Source organism: Psammomys obesus, unplaced genomic scaffold (genome assembly GCF_907164565.1).
Source record: "Psammomys obesus unplaced genomic scaffold, mPsaObe1.curated_primary_1811, whole genome shotgun sequence".
In the NCBI taxonomy this organism is placed as follows: Eukaryota; Metazoa; Chordata; class Mammalia; order Rodentia; family Muridae; genus Psammomys; species Psammomys obesus.
In genome coordinates, this window is record NW_026590891.1 from 21,034 (window position 1) to 39,272 (window position 18,239).

Genomic DNA, 18,239 nt, shown 5'->3' on the forward strand with positions numbered 1-18,239 from the left:
ATTACAATAAGTATGTACTTCTATCTTGACATGGTTATAATTTGTGTTTCTAGGGTTATGAAGGAGTCTGAACATTGTCTGTATGCTATAACTCTTGTCAGTTACCAGTTTGAATTCCTTGCTCATTTTGTATTAGGTTTCCTTTTTTGTTTAATATTCCTACAAAAGTTCTCTTTTACATCCCTAGTGTAGAATAATTTGTCCTTTTACTCTTACAAAGTTATTTTTTGATGAGTAGAAGTTTTTAGATAAAAAAAAAAGCCTGCATTTTTTTAAATCTTTTACATTTACAGTTTGTTTACAGTCTACGAGCATTAACTTTTCTGTGGTGATGGTATTTTTCCTATTCTGTTCCCTTAGTAATGACATACTGTTTTGCCATTCTTTTAGTGTTACACCAGAGGATACAGCATGGAAGTGTATTTGCTAGTATTCATTAGTGTGACTTTATTTCAGGCCATGTGAGAAACTTGGGCTACTCAAGTTTCGTTTTCTCACCCCCCAGTTTTTATTCACCCATTGAGCTGTCAGTCCTGCGGTGTTTTACTGTTGGTTACTAAAATCGCTGCTTAATGTCATGTGTGTCTATTTGTGCTTGCTGCTGTTTACTTCATCTTATATTTCTAGTGTCTGCGTAGCTGGTACTTAGTGGTTTTGAGGGCTTTGTTGGTTACTTGTTTAGGAGTTTGATTTTGTTTGGTGCGTCAGACACCTTAATTCCCTTTAAGGGATGTAGATCTCAATTTTTCTTCATCTGAAAGGCCAAAACTTCAGTTTCAGAAATGTAGTTTGGATTGGCAGTTGTTTTTCTTTAGCATTTTTAAGTAGCGTCCATTGTCTTTTGGCTTCCATTGTCACTAAAGATATCACCCTTAGTCTTACTGTTCTTTCTTTCCACTATTATCACTCTGCTGATAGCTGTAGTTGTGACCTTTGACTTCTCTTTAGCTCAAGTTTTTCTGTTTTGCTACCTTTTATAAGGTGTGAGGTTTGTAATTTTGTTTCATTTTAATTCTGATTTACATTTATAGGACATATTGAAATAGATATTTTCCTTCTGTATTGGAACAGTCCGTATAATTAGTTTTTTTATTTGTCCTTTTCTGACATCAGTTCTGGGACCCTGATCTTACTTTTGTCTCACCTGACCCATTTTCCTCTGTAGCCTACCTCTTCCTGTAGTGTTTTTCTTGTTGCATTCCTATACTCTGGGTATTGTCATTCTTATTGCCAGTCCTTCTCTTCAGCTGTGTCTAGATCAACTTAAACTGTTGCTGAATTCCTAATCTAGTTTATTGCTTTTCAGTTTTACTATTTCTTTTGTTTGTTTCGTTTCATATTCTCTGTTAAAGATAGTAATGTTGTGGGCTGGAGAGATGGCTCAGAGCTAAAGAGCACTGGCTGCTCTTCCAGAGGTCCTGTGTTCAATTCCCAGCACCGACACGGTGCTCACAGCCATCTATAATGAGATCTGGTGCACTCTTCTGGCACACAGGAGTACATGCAGGCAGAACACTGTATACATAATAAGTGAACCTTTAAAAAGAAATTAGTAGTGTTGTTTTGTATCTTTTAACATGTTTAGCATAGTTATTTTAAAGCTTCTCTGTGATTACTCTGGTCTGAGTCCTCTCAGGATCTTTTTCTGGATCTTTATATCTTGTCACATTCATGTTCATTTTCTCTTGGTCTACATTATTTATGTGTTTATTTATTACAGAATAGTGGGAAATTTATTTTAAAAATCTGAAGTTTATGACATTCTGTTATTCCAAAAAAAGATTAAACCTTGCTCAGTTAGGGCTGTTACTAATCCCAAATGATTTTATTTCATTTTTTTAGGCTTATTCCAGTTAATATTTGGTTCATCCTTAGCCCCAGAATAGTCAGAATCCCAAAGGAACGCATTGAGCTTTCATTAGATTTCACTTTCTTTTGTTCTTCTTACTTCAAAACACAGAAGGGAGCCGTGCAGTGATGGCTCATGCCTTTGATTCCAGCACTTAGAAGACAGAGGCTGGCAGATCTCTGTGAGTTCCAGAACAGGCAAGACTACACAGGGAATCCCTGTCTTGGAACAGATAGATAGATAGATAGATAGATAGATAGATAGATAGATAGATAGATAGATAGATAGATAGATAGATAGATGGATGGATGGATGGATGGATGGATGGATGGATGGTTAGGTAGTTAGTTAGTTAGTTAGTTAGTTAGTTAGTTAGTTAGTTAGTTAGTTAGTTAGTTAGTTAGTTAGTTAGTTAAAATAAGGACACAGAAGGACTCTATTCAGCTCCCTGTCCAGTCTGCCTTTGCTAATTGTCATCAGCAGGCAGAGTATCCTAGTTGCTTTGTCCTCCTGCCTCAGAATTTCATCATCATCATCACATAAGAAAAGATCCCCTCAGGCTTCTGACATACTCTCACAACATTGATCTGACTTGAGCATGGTTTTGGCATTGTTTTGTTTCCAGCCATGAGCTATTCCTGTGACCAATGTACTATGAAAAGGATGTTTTCTAGACCCATATAGCTCTCAAATTTGGCTTCTGGGCCTTTCATGTTAGAAAAATTAGATTTCACTAACAGTTACAGAAAGGTGTAGTTAAATGCTACATGGTCAGACAGACTGACCTTTGAACAATGATTTTTTTCCCCCTGATGATTTGGACTAGGTAAACCTGTAAGTGGGCTTCATCTGATCTCATAACTAATCTCTTCAATAAGTTGACAGTTTTCAAAGTTATAAAATAAAAGCTTACAAACAGTTACTTTTATACTAATGATTAGTCACAGTGACAAATTCAGATTCTGAGAGAGAAAAAGCGCCAGGCCAGAGAGTGCCCTGCTTTAGTGCAACTACCTAATTTTAATTTAATTTTTGCCATTTGAGAAAGAAATCCAGTATTATTTAATCTCCCACTATTTACTCCTGTGAGGATATTTGCTACTTCTTAAATAGTTGTTACTTATTTTAAAATTTTTAAGAATTATAAATCAAAAGAAGCTGTAAGCTGTATTCATTATTGGTCAGTAGGTAGGCCCAGCAGTGCCCTTGTCACCTGGCTAGCCTAAGTTTTCAGATGCTGTACCTTCCTTCCAAAACAGCAAACCATGTCCGATAGGGGACCATGTGCTGTGTAATCTGTGTGTGTACCTGTTTTTAACAGCCAAGGAAAGTCAGTCACTTTCTGTATTCAGACTTATTCCCAGGGGAAACAGAGCTCTTCTCAGAAATTCATTTCCTGGGATCAAGGCTGAGTTGTCTATGAATTTATCAAGTTTTTTGAAAAGTGAGGAAGAGGGACGCTTTGATAAAGAAAAACCTATTTGTACTTAGGAGTAATAACTGGACTTCTGCTACTTGGAGATAAAATTGTAATTATGGAAGTTTAAAAATTGTGTTTCATAGGAAATGACTCCAAAGTAGATGGCTTAGTAAACTTCGAGAAACTAAGAATGATTGCCAAGGAAATTCGTCATATTGTTCGAATGACTTCTGCTAACATGGACCCTGCCATGATGTTCCGACAGAGGTATGGCTTGGAAATCCTGTTAAAGTGGTATCGAGGGTGGTGAGATAATGATGTCTGCTCCATGCTAAGTGTTTTGCACACAGCAGTCTCCAGTAGTCTTTTATTACAGTAATCCTAACAGGTAAGCAATATTCAGCTTCCCTTTACATCTGAAGAAATTGAAGCTCAAGCAGTTTTGTTTTGTTTTGTTTTGTTTTTTATTTTATGTATGTTTGCCTGCCTGTGTGTGTGTATATCACATGCGTGCAATGCTTGCAGAGTCCAGAAGAGGGTATTGGTTCCTCTAGAACTAGAGTTACAGATGGCTGTGAGTCACCATGTGGGTGCTGAGAATTGAATCCAGGTCCTCTGGCAAGAGCAGTCAATGCTCTTAACTGCCAGGCCATCCCTCCAGGATGTAACTATGTAACTTGTTAAGACTTAAGCTCTAGTTTTCCAATTACTGTTTCTGACTAAACAAATAGTTCTGTGTGGTTGTTATATAAAGTACCAACAAACAAACATAAGAATGGTGAGATCCCTGAAATCATCTGAGTGCTTTAAAGTCCTAGCCTGGGCATGGTGGCACACACCTGTGATCCCAGCACTCTGGGAGGCAGAGGCAGGTGGATCTCTGTGAGTTCGAGACCAGCCTAGTGTACAAATCAAGTCCAGGACAGCCAAGGCTACACATAGAAACCCTGTCTAGAAAAACCAAAAGAGAAAAGAAAAGAAAGTAAAGTCCTAGCACATCTAACTGGTACTTCACTCTTTTAAAACATTTCTTTTCCAAAAGTTACAGTTACACTGTAGCTGTTTGGTTGCATGTAAACTCTTTCCCCGAAAGAGTTTTTAGCCATGCTTCATCTTGATTAGAGTTTGATTTATCTTTTGATTTCATCTGAGAATACTTTTAGACTCATTTTGTAGCAAAGGCTGGTCTAGAATCCATGATCTTTCCTCTAACCTTCCAACTGCTGGTACTAAAGGCGTACACTGCCACAACCAAAATGAGAATGATTTTTTAATTTAATCCTTTGTGTACTATAAAGGCTACTATAGATTTATGTATAGAGTTTATAGAAAAAGTTGTTAAGCCATTCCCAGTAATTTTATAATCTTCAGCATGTAACTAGACATTACATTTTCTTTTTGGACCTCTCCAAAGAAGGCATTAAAAATAAAATAATTTTACGTATACACAATTGCTGTGATTTTAAAATACATACATTCTAAGAAAGTAAAAATACTTGATACTTTGTAATCTGTATGTGTTAGATTGAGTTTGTTTCACTTATATCATTGTGGAGCAGTCGTGTTCTTTTGTAGATGATTTCCTCTCTGCTGTAGTTTAGAGATTCCCAGAGTAGGGAAAGGAGTACCAAATCTCTTCCCATCTCTTTTCTTTCTCTTGGTAATGTAATGAGATGTCACTTCTCCAAAATGTGGAAGCAAAAACCAAAAAGAACCAGGGACCAAAGCACACCTGGAGGAGGCTGTTGTCTGCTTTTGTTTTTGTTGAATGTTGAATGTCCTGATAACAGTGGACCTTCCATTGTCTATTGTCTTATGAACCTCCATTCACTCATGCATGTTTTCATTCTAGTGCCTGAAGCCATAATAAATTAGTTACCCTGTCAAATTAGTTGATCATGACTAGGGTGGCAGCTGCACTTCAGAATTAACAAGAGGACCAAGAGAGCTCACTCAGTAAAGTGCTTGCAACGAAAGCTTGAGGACTTGAGTTCAGTCCCCAGCACCATCCTTGTAAAAAAAGACAGGCTTGTTGCTGTGTTTGTAATTCCAGCACTGGGGAGAAAAAGAAAGACACAGGTAGATCCTTGGACCTCACTGGCCAGCCATTCTAGCCAATGAAGAGAATCCTGTCTTTAAAAAAAAAGTTTATGACACCTTAGTGATAGCACCAGTGGTTTACCTCTGCCTTACACACATGTGCACGTGTACCCACATGCACACAAACACGCAACTAAAAAGAAAAGTGACTGATTAATATTAATAATCCTGGCTATAACCAGGATTGAATAGAAAGTGTATGGGGATATAAATACATTTATGGTGGTTCTGATTTGGTTTTCTCAACCAATACTTAAATAATTAGGGTCTCATTGTATTTCTAGACTCGCCTGGAATCCCTCCTCCCAAGTCATAGAAGAGGTACACACCACCACCCATGCTTTGATGTGTTTTTATTTTCATTTTAAATTGTATTTGCTAGCCAATTTTTCTTGCAAAGCTTCATCAGAGAAATTTCTCTACGTAAAAATGAATGTATATATCTGTATGTTTGTTATAATTTTTGTGTCACTTAAATGAGTTGGCTCCAAAAGTGTATAGAAACTCTGTTCTTTGAGCATTCTACCGGGAGGTAGACCAGTCCCTACACTTCCAAAACCAAAGTTTGCAATGAACATATAGCATTCCCTAAGCTGCTTAATAACATCAACTTATAATGCCAGGTAGTGGTGGTTCACACCTTTGATCCCAGCAGTGGAAAGGCAGAGGTAGGCAGATTTCTGAGTTCAAGGCCAGTCTAGTGTACAGAGTGAGTTCCAGGACAACCAGGGCTACACAGGGAAACCTTGTCTTGAAAACAAACAAACAAAAACCAACTAATGGGTGGTTGAGTTAATAGAAATACAGTTGATCTAAAACATGTTCTAAAGTAGATGTTGTAGAGGAGTTTGCCCTTCAGGACTCATTGTGCCCTACCCATTTCTTCATTTCATTAAAGCCATTTTTTACTGTTAAGCTATAATTTTTTTTTTCCTGGTAAATTTTTCTGTTCTATTCTGTCTGCATAAATTCTCTGACTCTCATCTGTTGTCTTTTTTCTGTGCTTTCCTATTCAAACACATGCTTCAATGTTTGTGGCTCTTGCTTACAGGAAGAAGAGGTGGCGGAGTCTGGGGTAAGTGGGGAAATGTGCAACTGGAATGAAAGTTGTGCAACTCTTAACATGTGCTACATCCTTTCCATTAATGCACGCAAATCAGATAGCATGCCTTCTATTAACTCCGTCAGCCTACATTCTGGCAAATGCCTTTTGCTAACAAGGTGACAATAGTGATGGAACTAGCATTTTGTTGGTTTTGGTTTCCTTTGTTTTCTTTTTCCATTATTGACATTCTATAATTACTATAATTATAATTATAATTATAATTCTATAATTACTTTTTAGATTTAAACTTAACAGATTTGTGAGATGTAGATGATGATAATGAATATTTGCTGCATACTTCCTGTGTGCTCTACATTGCTGCAAGCTCTCTAAATGAATAACCTTTTAAAGTCTCCCATTGCCCTATGAACAGATCTGTTATGCCTGTGGTGCAGATGGGAAAGGTAACTTGCCCAGTCTTACATAGCCACTAATGGTGTGTCCAAACCTAAATGGTCAGCTTTAAAAGCTGACAACACTTTCTCTAATTCAATGCCATATTTTATGAAAGTAAACATGTTAAACTATAAAAGATCTGTTTATAAGGGTTGCATTTTCATTAGTTTTGCAGAGGCATCTTTATTCAGTCTGTACTGTAAATGTGAATAGATTTTTTTCATCCTCTATCAGATCCACTGAATGCCTGAAACTCAAAGCATAGATTGAAATTTACTTTAAATTTCTACCACCTTTATATAAAAAGATTCCTATGTCTCTCTAAAGGTTCTCAGCTGCCCAGCCTTTTTTGGTTAAAGAAGGTTCTGGTCTCTTAATTCTGCCTTGCTAGCCATCTGTTTAGAGCCACCAACAGTTAAAGATCTTGTACAGTATTTCCCTAGACCTTTCATTTTAAATGAGGAAAGAGTTAGTACTATAGGTGCATAGAATTGCATACATAGAATTTTGATGTTTAAAACAAATGGACTGTGAGGTTAGATACTTATGCTACATGTAAGAATTTTTTGAGCCCTGTCTTTGAGTCTTATTTGTGGTCTTGTTTTTCATTTGGTGAACTTGACTTTCTTCCTCTGGTGTGTGCCTCATGTGTTTTCTTCTATGTCATATATTTGTGTCTTGGTCTTTGCTGGTTCTTCTTACTGGAAGTAGAAATTGATGGCATTACTACTTCAGCAGGACATCTTATGATGATGTAGTGACTGAGCTACTTAGCCACTGTTCAGCTGGGGTGTTGGGTCTGTAGCATTTGGGGCTTGCAGATAGCAGGTGTTTGGGGGTTTTTTGTTTGTTTGTTTTTGTTTTTTGTTTTTTCACATCAGTAGTTGATGCTTTGGAAGTAGTTCAGAAGATGCTTTATTGTCATCTGTCAGTCTCATGCATTGGACCTTTGTTATCCTAGGTTTGTTTACAAGCTGGCTTTTTTTTATTTTGGATAACAACTAAGATAAAATTATTAAATACTAGCATTGAAATTTGCTTCTCAATGTTAAGGCTTCGTTTCACTGTTGGTTCAGTACCTGGAATCCACAGAAGGTATGAGAGAACCAATTTCACACAGCTGTCCTGTGGCCTTCACAGATGCACTGAAGCACACACATGCATACTCACACAATGATAATAGTCGCCACATTGTAAGATGTGTTGTCTTGTGTACCAAGAAAAGCCAGTGCAGTGCCTTGTTTGTCTGAGCTCACTGAAATGCTTCTCATGGGTCTGGACTTAGCTTTACATTTTCCTCACATAAACATCCTTGTACATTCATTAAAAGGAAAATATAAGGAAAGTAAATTGGTTTAGATCTTTTCTAGAACTTCATGTTCAGAATTTCAATCTTCCAGGTCACTTTTAGAATCACTAGTGCCTGCCCCTTGCCCCTACTCGTATGTAGTATGCACAGTACTACCCTCTGTACCACTGGTATCATGGTCATCCATCACTTAAAGATAAACCATAAAAGAAGGCAAAGCTCACCCTTTGGGTGTGTAGCCTGGCTCAGCACAGAATTAGTCTCTCTCCCCTTTACATTGTTGGATATTTACCAAAATTTTCAGGCTTCACTCTCTTTACTCAAGTGCTTCTTAAAGATTAAAGGGTAATTCACTGGTTGAAAGATTTTTCTTCCAACCCATTCTGCAAATTTTGTGGTCTTTTCCATGTGTCACTCATAGCCACATCATCATTTCTGCCTGACCTGCAACTAAAATGTGCTGTCAATATGGCAGGAGGTGGTAGCACACACCTTTAATCCCAACACTCTGGAGGCAGGGGCAGTCAGATCTGTGTTCAAGGACAGCCAGAGCTACACAGAGAAACCTTGTCTTGAAGAAGAAAGAAAGAAAGAAAGAAAGAAAGAAAGAAAGAAAGAAAGAAAGAAAGAAAGAAAGAAAGAAAGAAAGAAAGAAAGAAAGAAAGAAAGAAAGAAAGAAAGAAAGAAAGAAAGAAAGAGAGAAAAAAGAGAGAGAAAAAAGAGAGAGAAAGAGAAAGAAATAAGTAAAGAAATAAATGATTTTATATGTGTATATATATAGAGAATTAGTTGCCATCAAGTGTAAGGCATAACTATCTATTTCCTTCCTCTTTTTTAGAATTGGTTTGGTTTGGCTTTTTTTTTATCTCAACAACATACATTATAATAGGTTTCTTTATGACATTTTCACGCATGTGTTACTGTACTTTGCCTCCATTCTTCCCCTCCCCTGGGAACCTTCAAATGTCTTTAAAATGTGACAGAAAAGTACTATTAACAATTTTTCAGTTCTGTATATGATTTACAATGAAATTAAGATTTGGTGTCTATTTTAAGTCAGGTATGTGAGCATTGAAGAACAAGTTGCACGTTTATGGTCTGTGTTTTATATTTTATGTAAATATGATGCTAAAATTGAAAATAGAGACTCTTACTTTAATAATACAGATTATTTGAGCCATGCAAACCTGAACTCATGAGTGATACCTACAGTCCATGTAAAGGTAGGAGGAGAGAACCATTCCTCAGACCTTCACAGACTTGCTGTAGCGTATATCCACCTCAGCACATGCACAGTAATAAACAAGCACTGAATTTGCTAGCTTGTTAGACAGGACCAGCCTCATTGCAGTTGCTATCTTTTGTTGGTTCTAGATGTGCCTCATATAAGCAGGCTTGACAGAAAAGGTAGAGTTGGATGAAGTTGTAGCTTATTTGGATAGTACTTATTTCTAAGACCCAATTTGAAGTTCAGTCATGTTCAGTATTGCAAAGGCAGAATCTCAGCAACACAAGTAATGTCTGACCGCATTGTACCTGCAGAGACAGGAGCAATTTTCTTTACTGCTTTTCAGATCTTTGACTATGCTGGATTGAGATATTACTTTCAAATATTATCTTGGTTCTGTTTTAATTTTTTGGTCAAAATATGGTTACTGGTAAAATTGGTCACTATGTTTAAAGTGACCCTGCTGTCACAGAATGGTGCTTTAAAAGCATATTGTAAGCAGTTCAAGTAGCAAAGCTGCTTTGTTTGCCCTTTCTGAAGGACTGAGGACAAATTAACCACATCTTAGAGTGTGGATGGTCTAAAAGGACAAGAGGAAAGCTTTTGTTGGCACAGTTGCTCCATGGGTTACATAGGCACACACAGATGAAGTGGGGTAAGTTACTCAGGGAGGAAATGGTATCTTACTCTTTTGAATCCAGTGTTGTTCCAGATCTTGTTCTTAGTTGAGAACATTGCCATCTGTGCCAAATTACTTTGCATTAATGCTCTTCATCTTTTAACTCATTTACATCAGCATGCAATAGCATTAACAGAAAAAAAAATCTTTGAATCTTCATTCTTTCATGCTTAATTCTCATCTTTACAGGCTCTCATTGCAGTTTCTGTCTTCTTACAGGTCATTAAGTCAAGGCAGCACAAATTCAAACATGCTGGACGTTCAGGGAGGTGCTCATAAGAAAAGAGCACGACGCAGCTCACTGTTGAACGCCAAGAAGCTGTATGAAGATGCCCAAATGGCAAGGAAAGTGAAACAGTATCTTTCTAGTCTGGACATAGACACAGATGAGGAAAAGTTCCAGATGATGTCAGTGCAGTGGGAGCCTGCATATGGTACCTGTGAGTAGTTTTCCTTTGCATCACACTGGTGAGCACAGCGAAGTAGAAATTTTGTTCTTCAGAATTAATGCTAATTTCATTTGCAAAAGATGACTGCTATATTCCAGCAGCCTGGTCTGTTAATGAGATGCGGAGTCCCATCCAGCCCTTATAGGACTCTGTAGGAAGGAAGAGGAAGAACCATTCTTTTTTTAAAGGCTTTATAATTAGGTTTTTAAAATTAGAGCATTGGTGGTAGCACACTTGGGTGGCGGAGTTAAGCGGATCTCTGAGTTTGAGGCCAGCCTGGTCTACAGAGTGAGTTCCAGGATAGTCGGAACTACACAGAGAAATCCTGTCTCACCAAAAAAAAAGAAATGGGTGCATTAATACTTTTTTTTTCTTTTTTTTTTCTTTTTTTTTTCTTTTTTTTTTTTAATGGGGAGAGGGTACACAGTCACTAGAGAGCTAGCTCAGCTGTTAAGAGTGCTGCAGTTCTCACAGGACCTGAGTTCAGTGTCCAATGCCCATATGATACCTCACAACTAACTGAAACACCAATTCCAGAAGATCCTCTTCTAGACCCCATGGGCAAATACTTACCAATACATGGTGCACAAACATACATGCAGACAAAACACCCATACACATAAAATAGGAATATTGTTTTTAATTGGAACATTATAGAAAATACTATTTGAGAACATGGTTGCCCTTGTCTCTATGTGAAAAGTGACAACGGCACTAGGCACAATCAGTTACCAACTAGAAAGCTTAGGTATTTTCGTTAAAACACCAGCAGCGGGGGGCTGGAGAGATGGCTCAGTGGTTAAGAGCACTGTCTGCTCTTCCAAAGGTTATAAGTTCAATTACCGGCAACCACATGGTGGCTTACAACCATCTATAATGTGAACTGATTCCCTCTTCTGGCAGGTGTAAATGCAGAGAGAACACTTGTATACATAAAATAAAGAAATTTTAAAAAGAAAAAAAGAAAAAAAAAAAAAACACCAGCAGTGATTTACCAGTAAGATACATGAAAAAGTAGTCATATCATGACACTGTGAAAGAGATTTTCTTCTTCCTGCCGATGCCTCCCACAGTCCACTCTGCCCACTGCTGCTCTGCTTCGTATGTCCTGTGCCCCCAAGCATCCCCTGGCCAGTGCTATCTTTTGTTGTTGTTGTTTTGGTTTTGGTTTTGGTTTGGTTTTTGAGACAGGGTTTCTCTGTAGCCTTGGCTGTTCTAGACTCGCCTTGTACTTTCTACCAAGGTAGCTCCCACCTCTATGTGAGCAAGCACTTTTTGTGCAGTTGGGACAAACAACCTTGTTTATAGAAGCAAAAACACATGGTTTGTTATCTCACATGAACAACAGCCCCCAGCATTCCAGAAAGGTACCTGTCCTTGGGCAAGTGGGGCTTACAGGTTAGAGGCAGTTGTGTTTTGTAGATCTCTTAAGCACAGTAATTTAAACTTAAAAAATAACTTTAGTAGGACAGGAGCGATGGCTCCGAGGTAAAGAGCACTTCAGCTCTTCCGGAGGTCAATTCCCAGCAACCATATGGTGGCTCACAACTGTCTATAATGTGGTATGATATCTTCTTCTGGAATGCAGGTATACATGCAGGTAGAGTGTTCATAAAATAAATAAACAAATCTTTATAAATAAATAAATAACTCTAGCCCTCATAGGTGCACTCTGATATTATCAGAACTTGAGAGACAGAGGCAAGAGGATAGTATGTTCATGGCCAGCCTGGGCTACATAATTCAGACCTTGGGGGGCTATTATCAAAAATATATATATATATTGAATGCTTCTACTGAAGAAAAACAATGGCATGTGCTTGCACTGACACTAATGGGTGGAGGCAGAGTTTGAATCTCATTTGTTACCACTGAGCCAAGTTTCATTCTCACCTGTTCTCAAAAATGTAAAAATGTTAGCTGTGATGTTTCATACCTTTGATCCCATCATTCAGAAGGCAGAGACTGGCAGATTCTGGGAGTTCCAGGCCCATCTAGGCAACATAGTAGGTTTCAGGGTAGCCAAGACTACACAGTGAAACTCTGACTTTAAAAAAAAAAATTTAAATAAAAAAGAAAAAACCCTGAAACTTTGGCCAGAGTTAGGATTATGTTGGAATATGTTTTATCTCTTCTAATTTTTTAGGAAGTCTTTGATTTTAAGAAAATTAATAAAACAGTAAGAATTGAGAGTGTCCCATATGGCAGCAACACCCTTAATACGTGCTCTGTAGACATCGTTAGCTTAATGTAGTGACACGCTCTGTAGTCCAAAAGGCAGGAGGCTCACTTGAGCACAGAAGTGGGAGAACAGACTGTACAACATAACAAAACCCCACTGTGTAGCTCTAGCTGTGTTATGTTTTGGAAGCAGCTGAGCTGGAACTCACTCACAGTGATCCACCTGCTTCTGCCTCATGGCTCTATCTCAAAGTATTTTTTAGACATTTTAGAAGATGCCAGGTGGTAGTGGCACACACCTTTAATCCCAGCACTCAGGAGGCAGAGGCAGGCAGCTCTCTTAAGTTCAAGGTTGGCCTGGTCTACAGAGTGAGTTCTAGGACAGCCAGGACTAAAACAAAGAAGCCCTGTTTTTTCTTTCTTTCTTTTTTTTTTTTTTTAAATTTAGAAGAAAGAAAACAAAAATGCAAATTCTAGCACCCTAGAGGCTCCAGTGGGAAGATTACAAGCTCAAGACCAGCCTGGGCTATATATCAAGACCCTGCCTCAAAATTTAAAAATTGTCATTTCTAACAACCATCTCCGTAGTATCTAATGTTGAATTCGTGTAGTAATAGATAATGCACCTAAAAGGTATTTCTACAGTGATGTTTCAGCTCTTAATATAGTGAAAGAAACTCAAATCTGAGTATGCGTGAAATGAACATTATATGGCCTTTTTAATGTATATTAGAGAGAGTTTTATTGCTGAAAGTAGTACATCTTTGGGCTGAGGGTGTAGTGTAGTTTGGTTTTCAAGGTGCTTGTCCAGCACATATGAACGCTGGGTCCTATCCCCAGTACCATATATAGCCAAGAATGGTGTGGTAGAGTCAGGAGGATCAAAAATTCAAAGGTCAGTGTCAGCTACGTAGCTGAATTTTGTTAGGCCTGCCTTTGCGGCCTGAAATTATGACCCCATCTCCAAAATAACTGGAAACTAGAGAGGTAGCTCAGTGGTTAAAGGTACTTGCTGCTCTTCTGAGGACCTGGGTTCCCAGCATATAACCACTGACTGCTATTTTTAACTCCAGTCCCAGGGGATCCAGTGCCCTCTTCTGGTTTTGGCCTCTCACACACAAACACACATGTGCAGTATATAGACATATGTGTAAGGAAGGTACTTGATTTTTTTTTTTGGACCCTGCTCATGCAACATGCACGCAGTTGCTTTTATTAGGAGCTCTCAGGAAAGCAGTGGCCCTCGGCATGCCACTACAGGCAAGGGAGTGTTCTCAGCTCCACTGCAGACAGGCTGAGCGCTCAAACTGACCCAAGGGAATTCTAGGCCCTGAACTTCTAGAGCTCTGCAGCTCCTCAGCAGGAATGTGCAGTAAACACTTTAGGCCACTGCAAAATCCACTGTGGGACAGAAGCTTTTGCAGTGCTGGGAACGGCCAGGCTGTACAAGCCTAGAGGCCCATGCCACATTCAAGTACTTGAGGATATCCACATGCCTAAAATATTTTTTAAAGCAGTATTAACTATAGACATTTTAAAAAATAAACAGATGTTTATAGATCTGGAGGGAATCTGGGGAACCCTTACTACATATGGCTTGTCAAGAGTAATGTTAGCCACGTGAAAGTGATAGGAGACAAAGGTCTGAGTGTTAAAGCTTATTATGTATACAATGTTCTATCTGCATATACACTTGCACACCAGAAGAAGACACTAGATCTTCTTACAGATGGTTGTGAGCCACCATGTGGTTGCTGGGAATTGAACTCAGGACCTCTGGAAGAGCAGGCAGTGCCCTTAACCTCTGAGCCATCTCTCCAGCCCAACTCTGTAGTTCTTATACAGTGGTTTGTCTGATTCAACAGCTGTTTATTTTTACACACCGTGCACCTCTGTGTCTGTCCCTTCTTCCTGTACTTTCGCTGAGTGTGTCTGTCATTGTTCATTACATTAAACCATGTTGTGTGATACTTGCTATTATTTTGAAATGAGCAAAACCAAACTAAACTAGCCTTGGAAATATGTCTGAACAACTATTCCTTTCATTGGCCTTATTTTTGTATGATTTCTTATGCATAATTGTTTTTCTAATGTTTCAGGTGTTATAATGCATTGTTGCTAACATCTCAGGTTGAGTAATTTCCTATCAACTCTTGTTGGAACAGCTTCAGTGCTTGTTTTTCCCCAAACTGTAGTAGTTAAGATGTCAGTGATGTCAAAAATTGATTTATTGCCAGAAGTGGTGATGGAATCAGAACCTTGGGTTCAGTGTTCTCCATTTTTCTAAGATGGAATCAGAACCTTGGGTTCAGTGTTCTCCATTTTTCTAAGAGGGATTGATAAGGAGAGATGGGTTTATTTACAGTTAGGTCTAGAACTGAGGAAAGAAGAAAGTGCTTATCTGAAGCAGTATTTAATGTATAGATAAAGTGAAACAAAAGTCAAGAAATGTGCTTATATATATTCATTGACCAGAGCTATGAGGTGATTAGCCATCCCCAGGGATGGTTCCTCTCTGCAGTATCCTCCTGGTTTAGGACTTGAGCCTGTCCTTTCTCTCAGCATGTGTCATTCAATGATAGATAGATAGATAGATAGATAGATAGATAGATAGATAGATAGATAGATAGATAGATAGATAATTGATAGAGAGAGATGTATATATGTGTGTATATATATGTTTTTTTTTTCAAGGAGTTTGTTACTGTGGTGTCTGCCTATAATTCCAGCACATGAGATACTGAGACAGAAGCATCATGAATTTAAAAACCAGTGTTATGCTGTATCAGCTGTTCTCAGCTTGTGGGTTACAACCCCTTTGCGGGTCAAAGGACCCTTTCACAGAGGTCCATGTCAGATATTTACATTACAATTATAACAACAACAAAGTTACAGTTATGAAACAGCAACAGAATAATTTTATGGTTGGGGCTTCCCACAGCATGAGAAGCTGTACTAAAGAGTGGCAGCATTAGGAAAGTTGAGAACCACTGAGCTACATTTGAGGCCAGCCTGCACGATGTAGTGAGACCTCTAAAAAAATAAATATGAAAGTAGTTTAAAAAGAGGGGAAATGGCCAGGCATGGTAGGACATGCCTGTAATTCCAGCACTCACAGAGGCAGAGGCAGACAGATCTCTGTGAGTTTGAGGCCAGCCTAGTCTACAGAATGAGTCCAGGGCAGCCAAGGCTACACAGAGAAACCTTGTCTCAAGGGCGGGGGGGCAGGAGGGGCTGTTTCGTATTTCTAACCAAAATGTGGTAACGTCTTGAATTCAATTAGTTGATAAGCCATGTCATATTATTCCCCACAAATACCTCTTTTTAGCTTTCTAGATGCCCCCTGTCTCTTGTTATCAGTTGAAATGCTTTTCAGGCATTCACAGTGAAAGCATATACGCTACCTATTTACATCTGTGCAGGCACAGGTAAACATCTCTCTGTTGTCTTTATCGTGGTGTTTGAAGCCTGTTTGTGAAACCATCCTGAATAATTAACCAAGGATTGAAAGGACTAGGTGAGGAGGAATTTTTTTGCTTTGTACCACAATATTGATTTTAGGTGATAAAAGCAGCTTTTTTTTTTTCCTATACCCTCTAATTGGGGTTCAAATATAGTCATTGCAGAATGTACAGTATTAGAAGGCTCCGTGAGTTTATGAGAAAGTAGATCTGAAAGGTGCAAGAAGCAAGTGCTATAAAGTGAGCCAACCAAGGCAACGGCTTACTTGATAGAAATCTCAAGATTATGGCCTTTAAGAGTGGAAAAATAAATGGTGGAGGCAAGTTGATCATTATGGCTCTACAGGCCTTGCTAGAGCTTTTTTCCTGAGAGCAGGGAAAGTTGTGAGGTCTGAGGGCCATATAGAGAAGGAAGGTAGTAAGTTAGATTTCCATGTGTTCTGCTGTCATCTGGAGAATGGCATGCCAGAGTTGTTCCAGTTAGAATGTTTCAGTCTATCTGATGAGAGAGTGTGAACTTGGCCTCCGGAGATTGGTAATGGATTCAAAAACTTAGGAAGCAAACAGCTTATTCTATAGCAGCTTCAGAGAGATATTTTATGCTTAAATTTCTTTTATAAAAATGGGTCTTCAATTTTTTTTAATAGATAAACAACTACTTATTGATGCTAATAGTCTTGCCTTTGCAGTTGCCTGACGCTTCTCTCTCACCTTGTAGTGACAAAGAGCTTAACTGAAAAAAGATCAACCAAGTCATCTGAAATGTCTCCTGTACCTTTGAGGTCAGTTGGCCAAGCAGCTAAAGTCCACCTTCATCAGCCACATAGAGTGAGCCAGGTGCTTCAGGTGCCAGCAGTTAACTTGCACCCCATCAGGAAGAAAGGACAAGCCAAAGACCTTGTGCTGAGTGAGTGCTTATATCCCTAAATACATTTCCAAAGCTAATGACAGATGATTAGCTATGTGCTTAGAAGAATATGATAATTGCATCATGAGTCAAAATGGTTCCATGCTGGTCATGGTGGCACATGCCAGCACTCCAGGTGGCAGAGACAGGCAGATCTTGAGTTTTGAGTCCAGCCAGGTCTACAAAGCGAGTCCAGGACGGCCAGGGGTACACAGAGAAACTCTGTCTCAACAAAACAAAACGAAAAACGGTTTCATTTTGCATCGAGGTATTTGACAACGGCATGTTTTAAATACTAGTGGTGGGATTTCTATATTAATAAAATCTATTTTATCAACAGAAATTTTATACAACTGTACATCTTGAATAAACTACACTAAATCTTAGGTAATACATCAGGCTAAATCATTCTGCGTTCAAATACTTCCTGCAGACACAAACCTCCAAAAGCTATGAAAATCAAATTGTGTTTTTGAAAAACACATATACACTACTTTTTCATTAATGTCCCCTTCTGAAGACCTTACTAAGAGAAAAGAACATATGAAGTATGCAAGAGTATGGGACTAGAGTGATGGTTCAGTAATTAAGAGCACTGGCTGCTCTTCCAGAGGGTCTGGGTTTGATTCCCTGTACCCGCATGTCAGCTTTCAACTGTCTAATACTCTAGTTCCAAAGGATCCAACATCTGTTCCTGGCCTCCGTGGACACACTATACATGTGGTATTAAGGCATACGTGCAGTCAAATCACTCATACATAAAAAATTTTTAAGAAAAAATATTAATTAAAAATAAATGTAGGGTTCTTGAAAGATAGCTTAGAGGTTAAGAGCACCGTCTTCTCTTCCAGAGATCCTTAGTTCAATTCCCAGCAACCACATAGTGGCTCCTAACCATCTATAATGAGATCTGGTGCCCTCTTCTGGTCTGAAGTTGTACATACAGACAGAATATTGTATACATAATAAATAAGTAATAAGACAATAAATGTAGAAGGCTAAAGAGATGGCTCAGCAGTTACGAAGTATACTGTTTTCATGAGAACCCAAGTTAGATTCCCAGAACACACATCAGGTGGCTTACAACTGCCTGTAACATGAGTTCCAGAGGATCAGATGCCTCTGGCCTCCTTGAGTATCTATATTCTCTTGTTG

General features: G+C 38.6%; 1 protein-coding gene across 1 annotated transcript in view; it reads left to right on the plus strand.

The window, feature by feature from the left end:
• The window catches only part of LOC129678488 (rap guanine nucleotide exchange factor 6-like), a gene marked incomplete at both ends in the record, with an annotated part of 33,723 nt that extends 16,639 nt beyond the window's left edge, over positions 1-17,084 (plus strand). The window contains 3 exon segments of the mRNA XM_055609288.1: positions 3,413-3,536; positions 10,306-10,526; positions 16,896-17,084. Of these exon segments, the coding sequence (XP_055465263.1) occupies positions 3,413-3,536; positions 10,306-10,526; positions 16,896-17,084 (534 nt within the window).
• Positions 17,085-18,239: the final 1,155 nt, after the last annotated feature.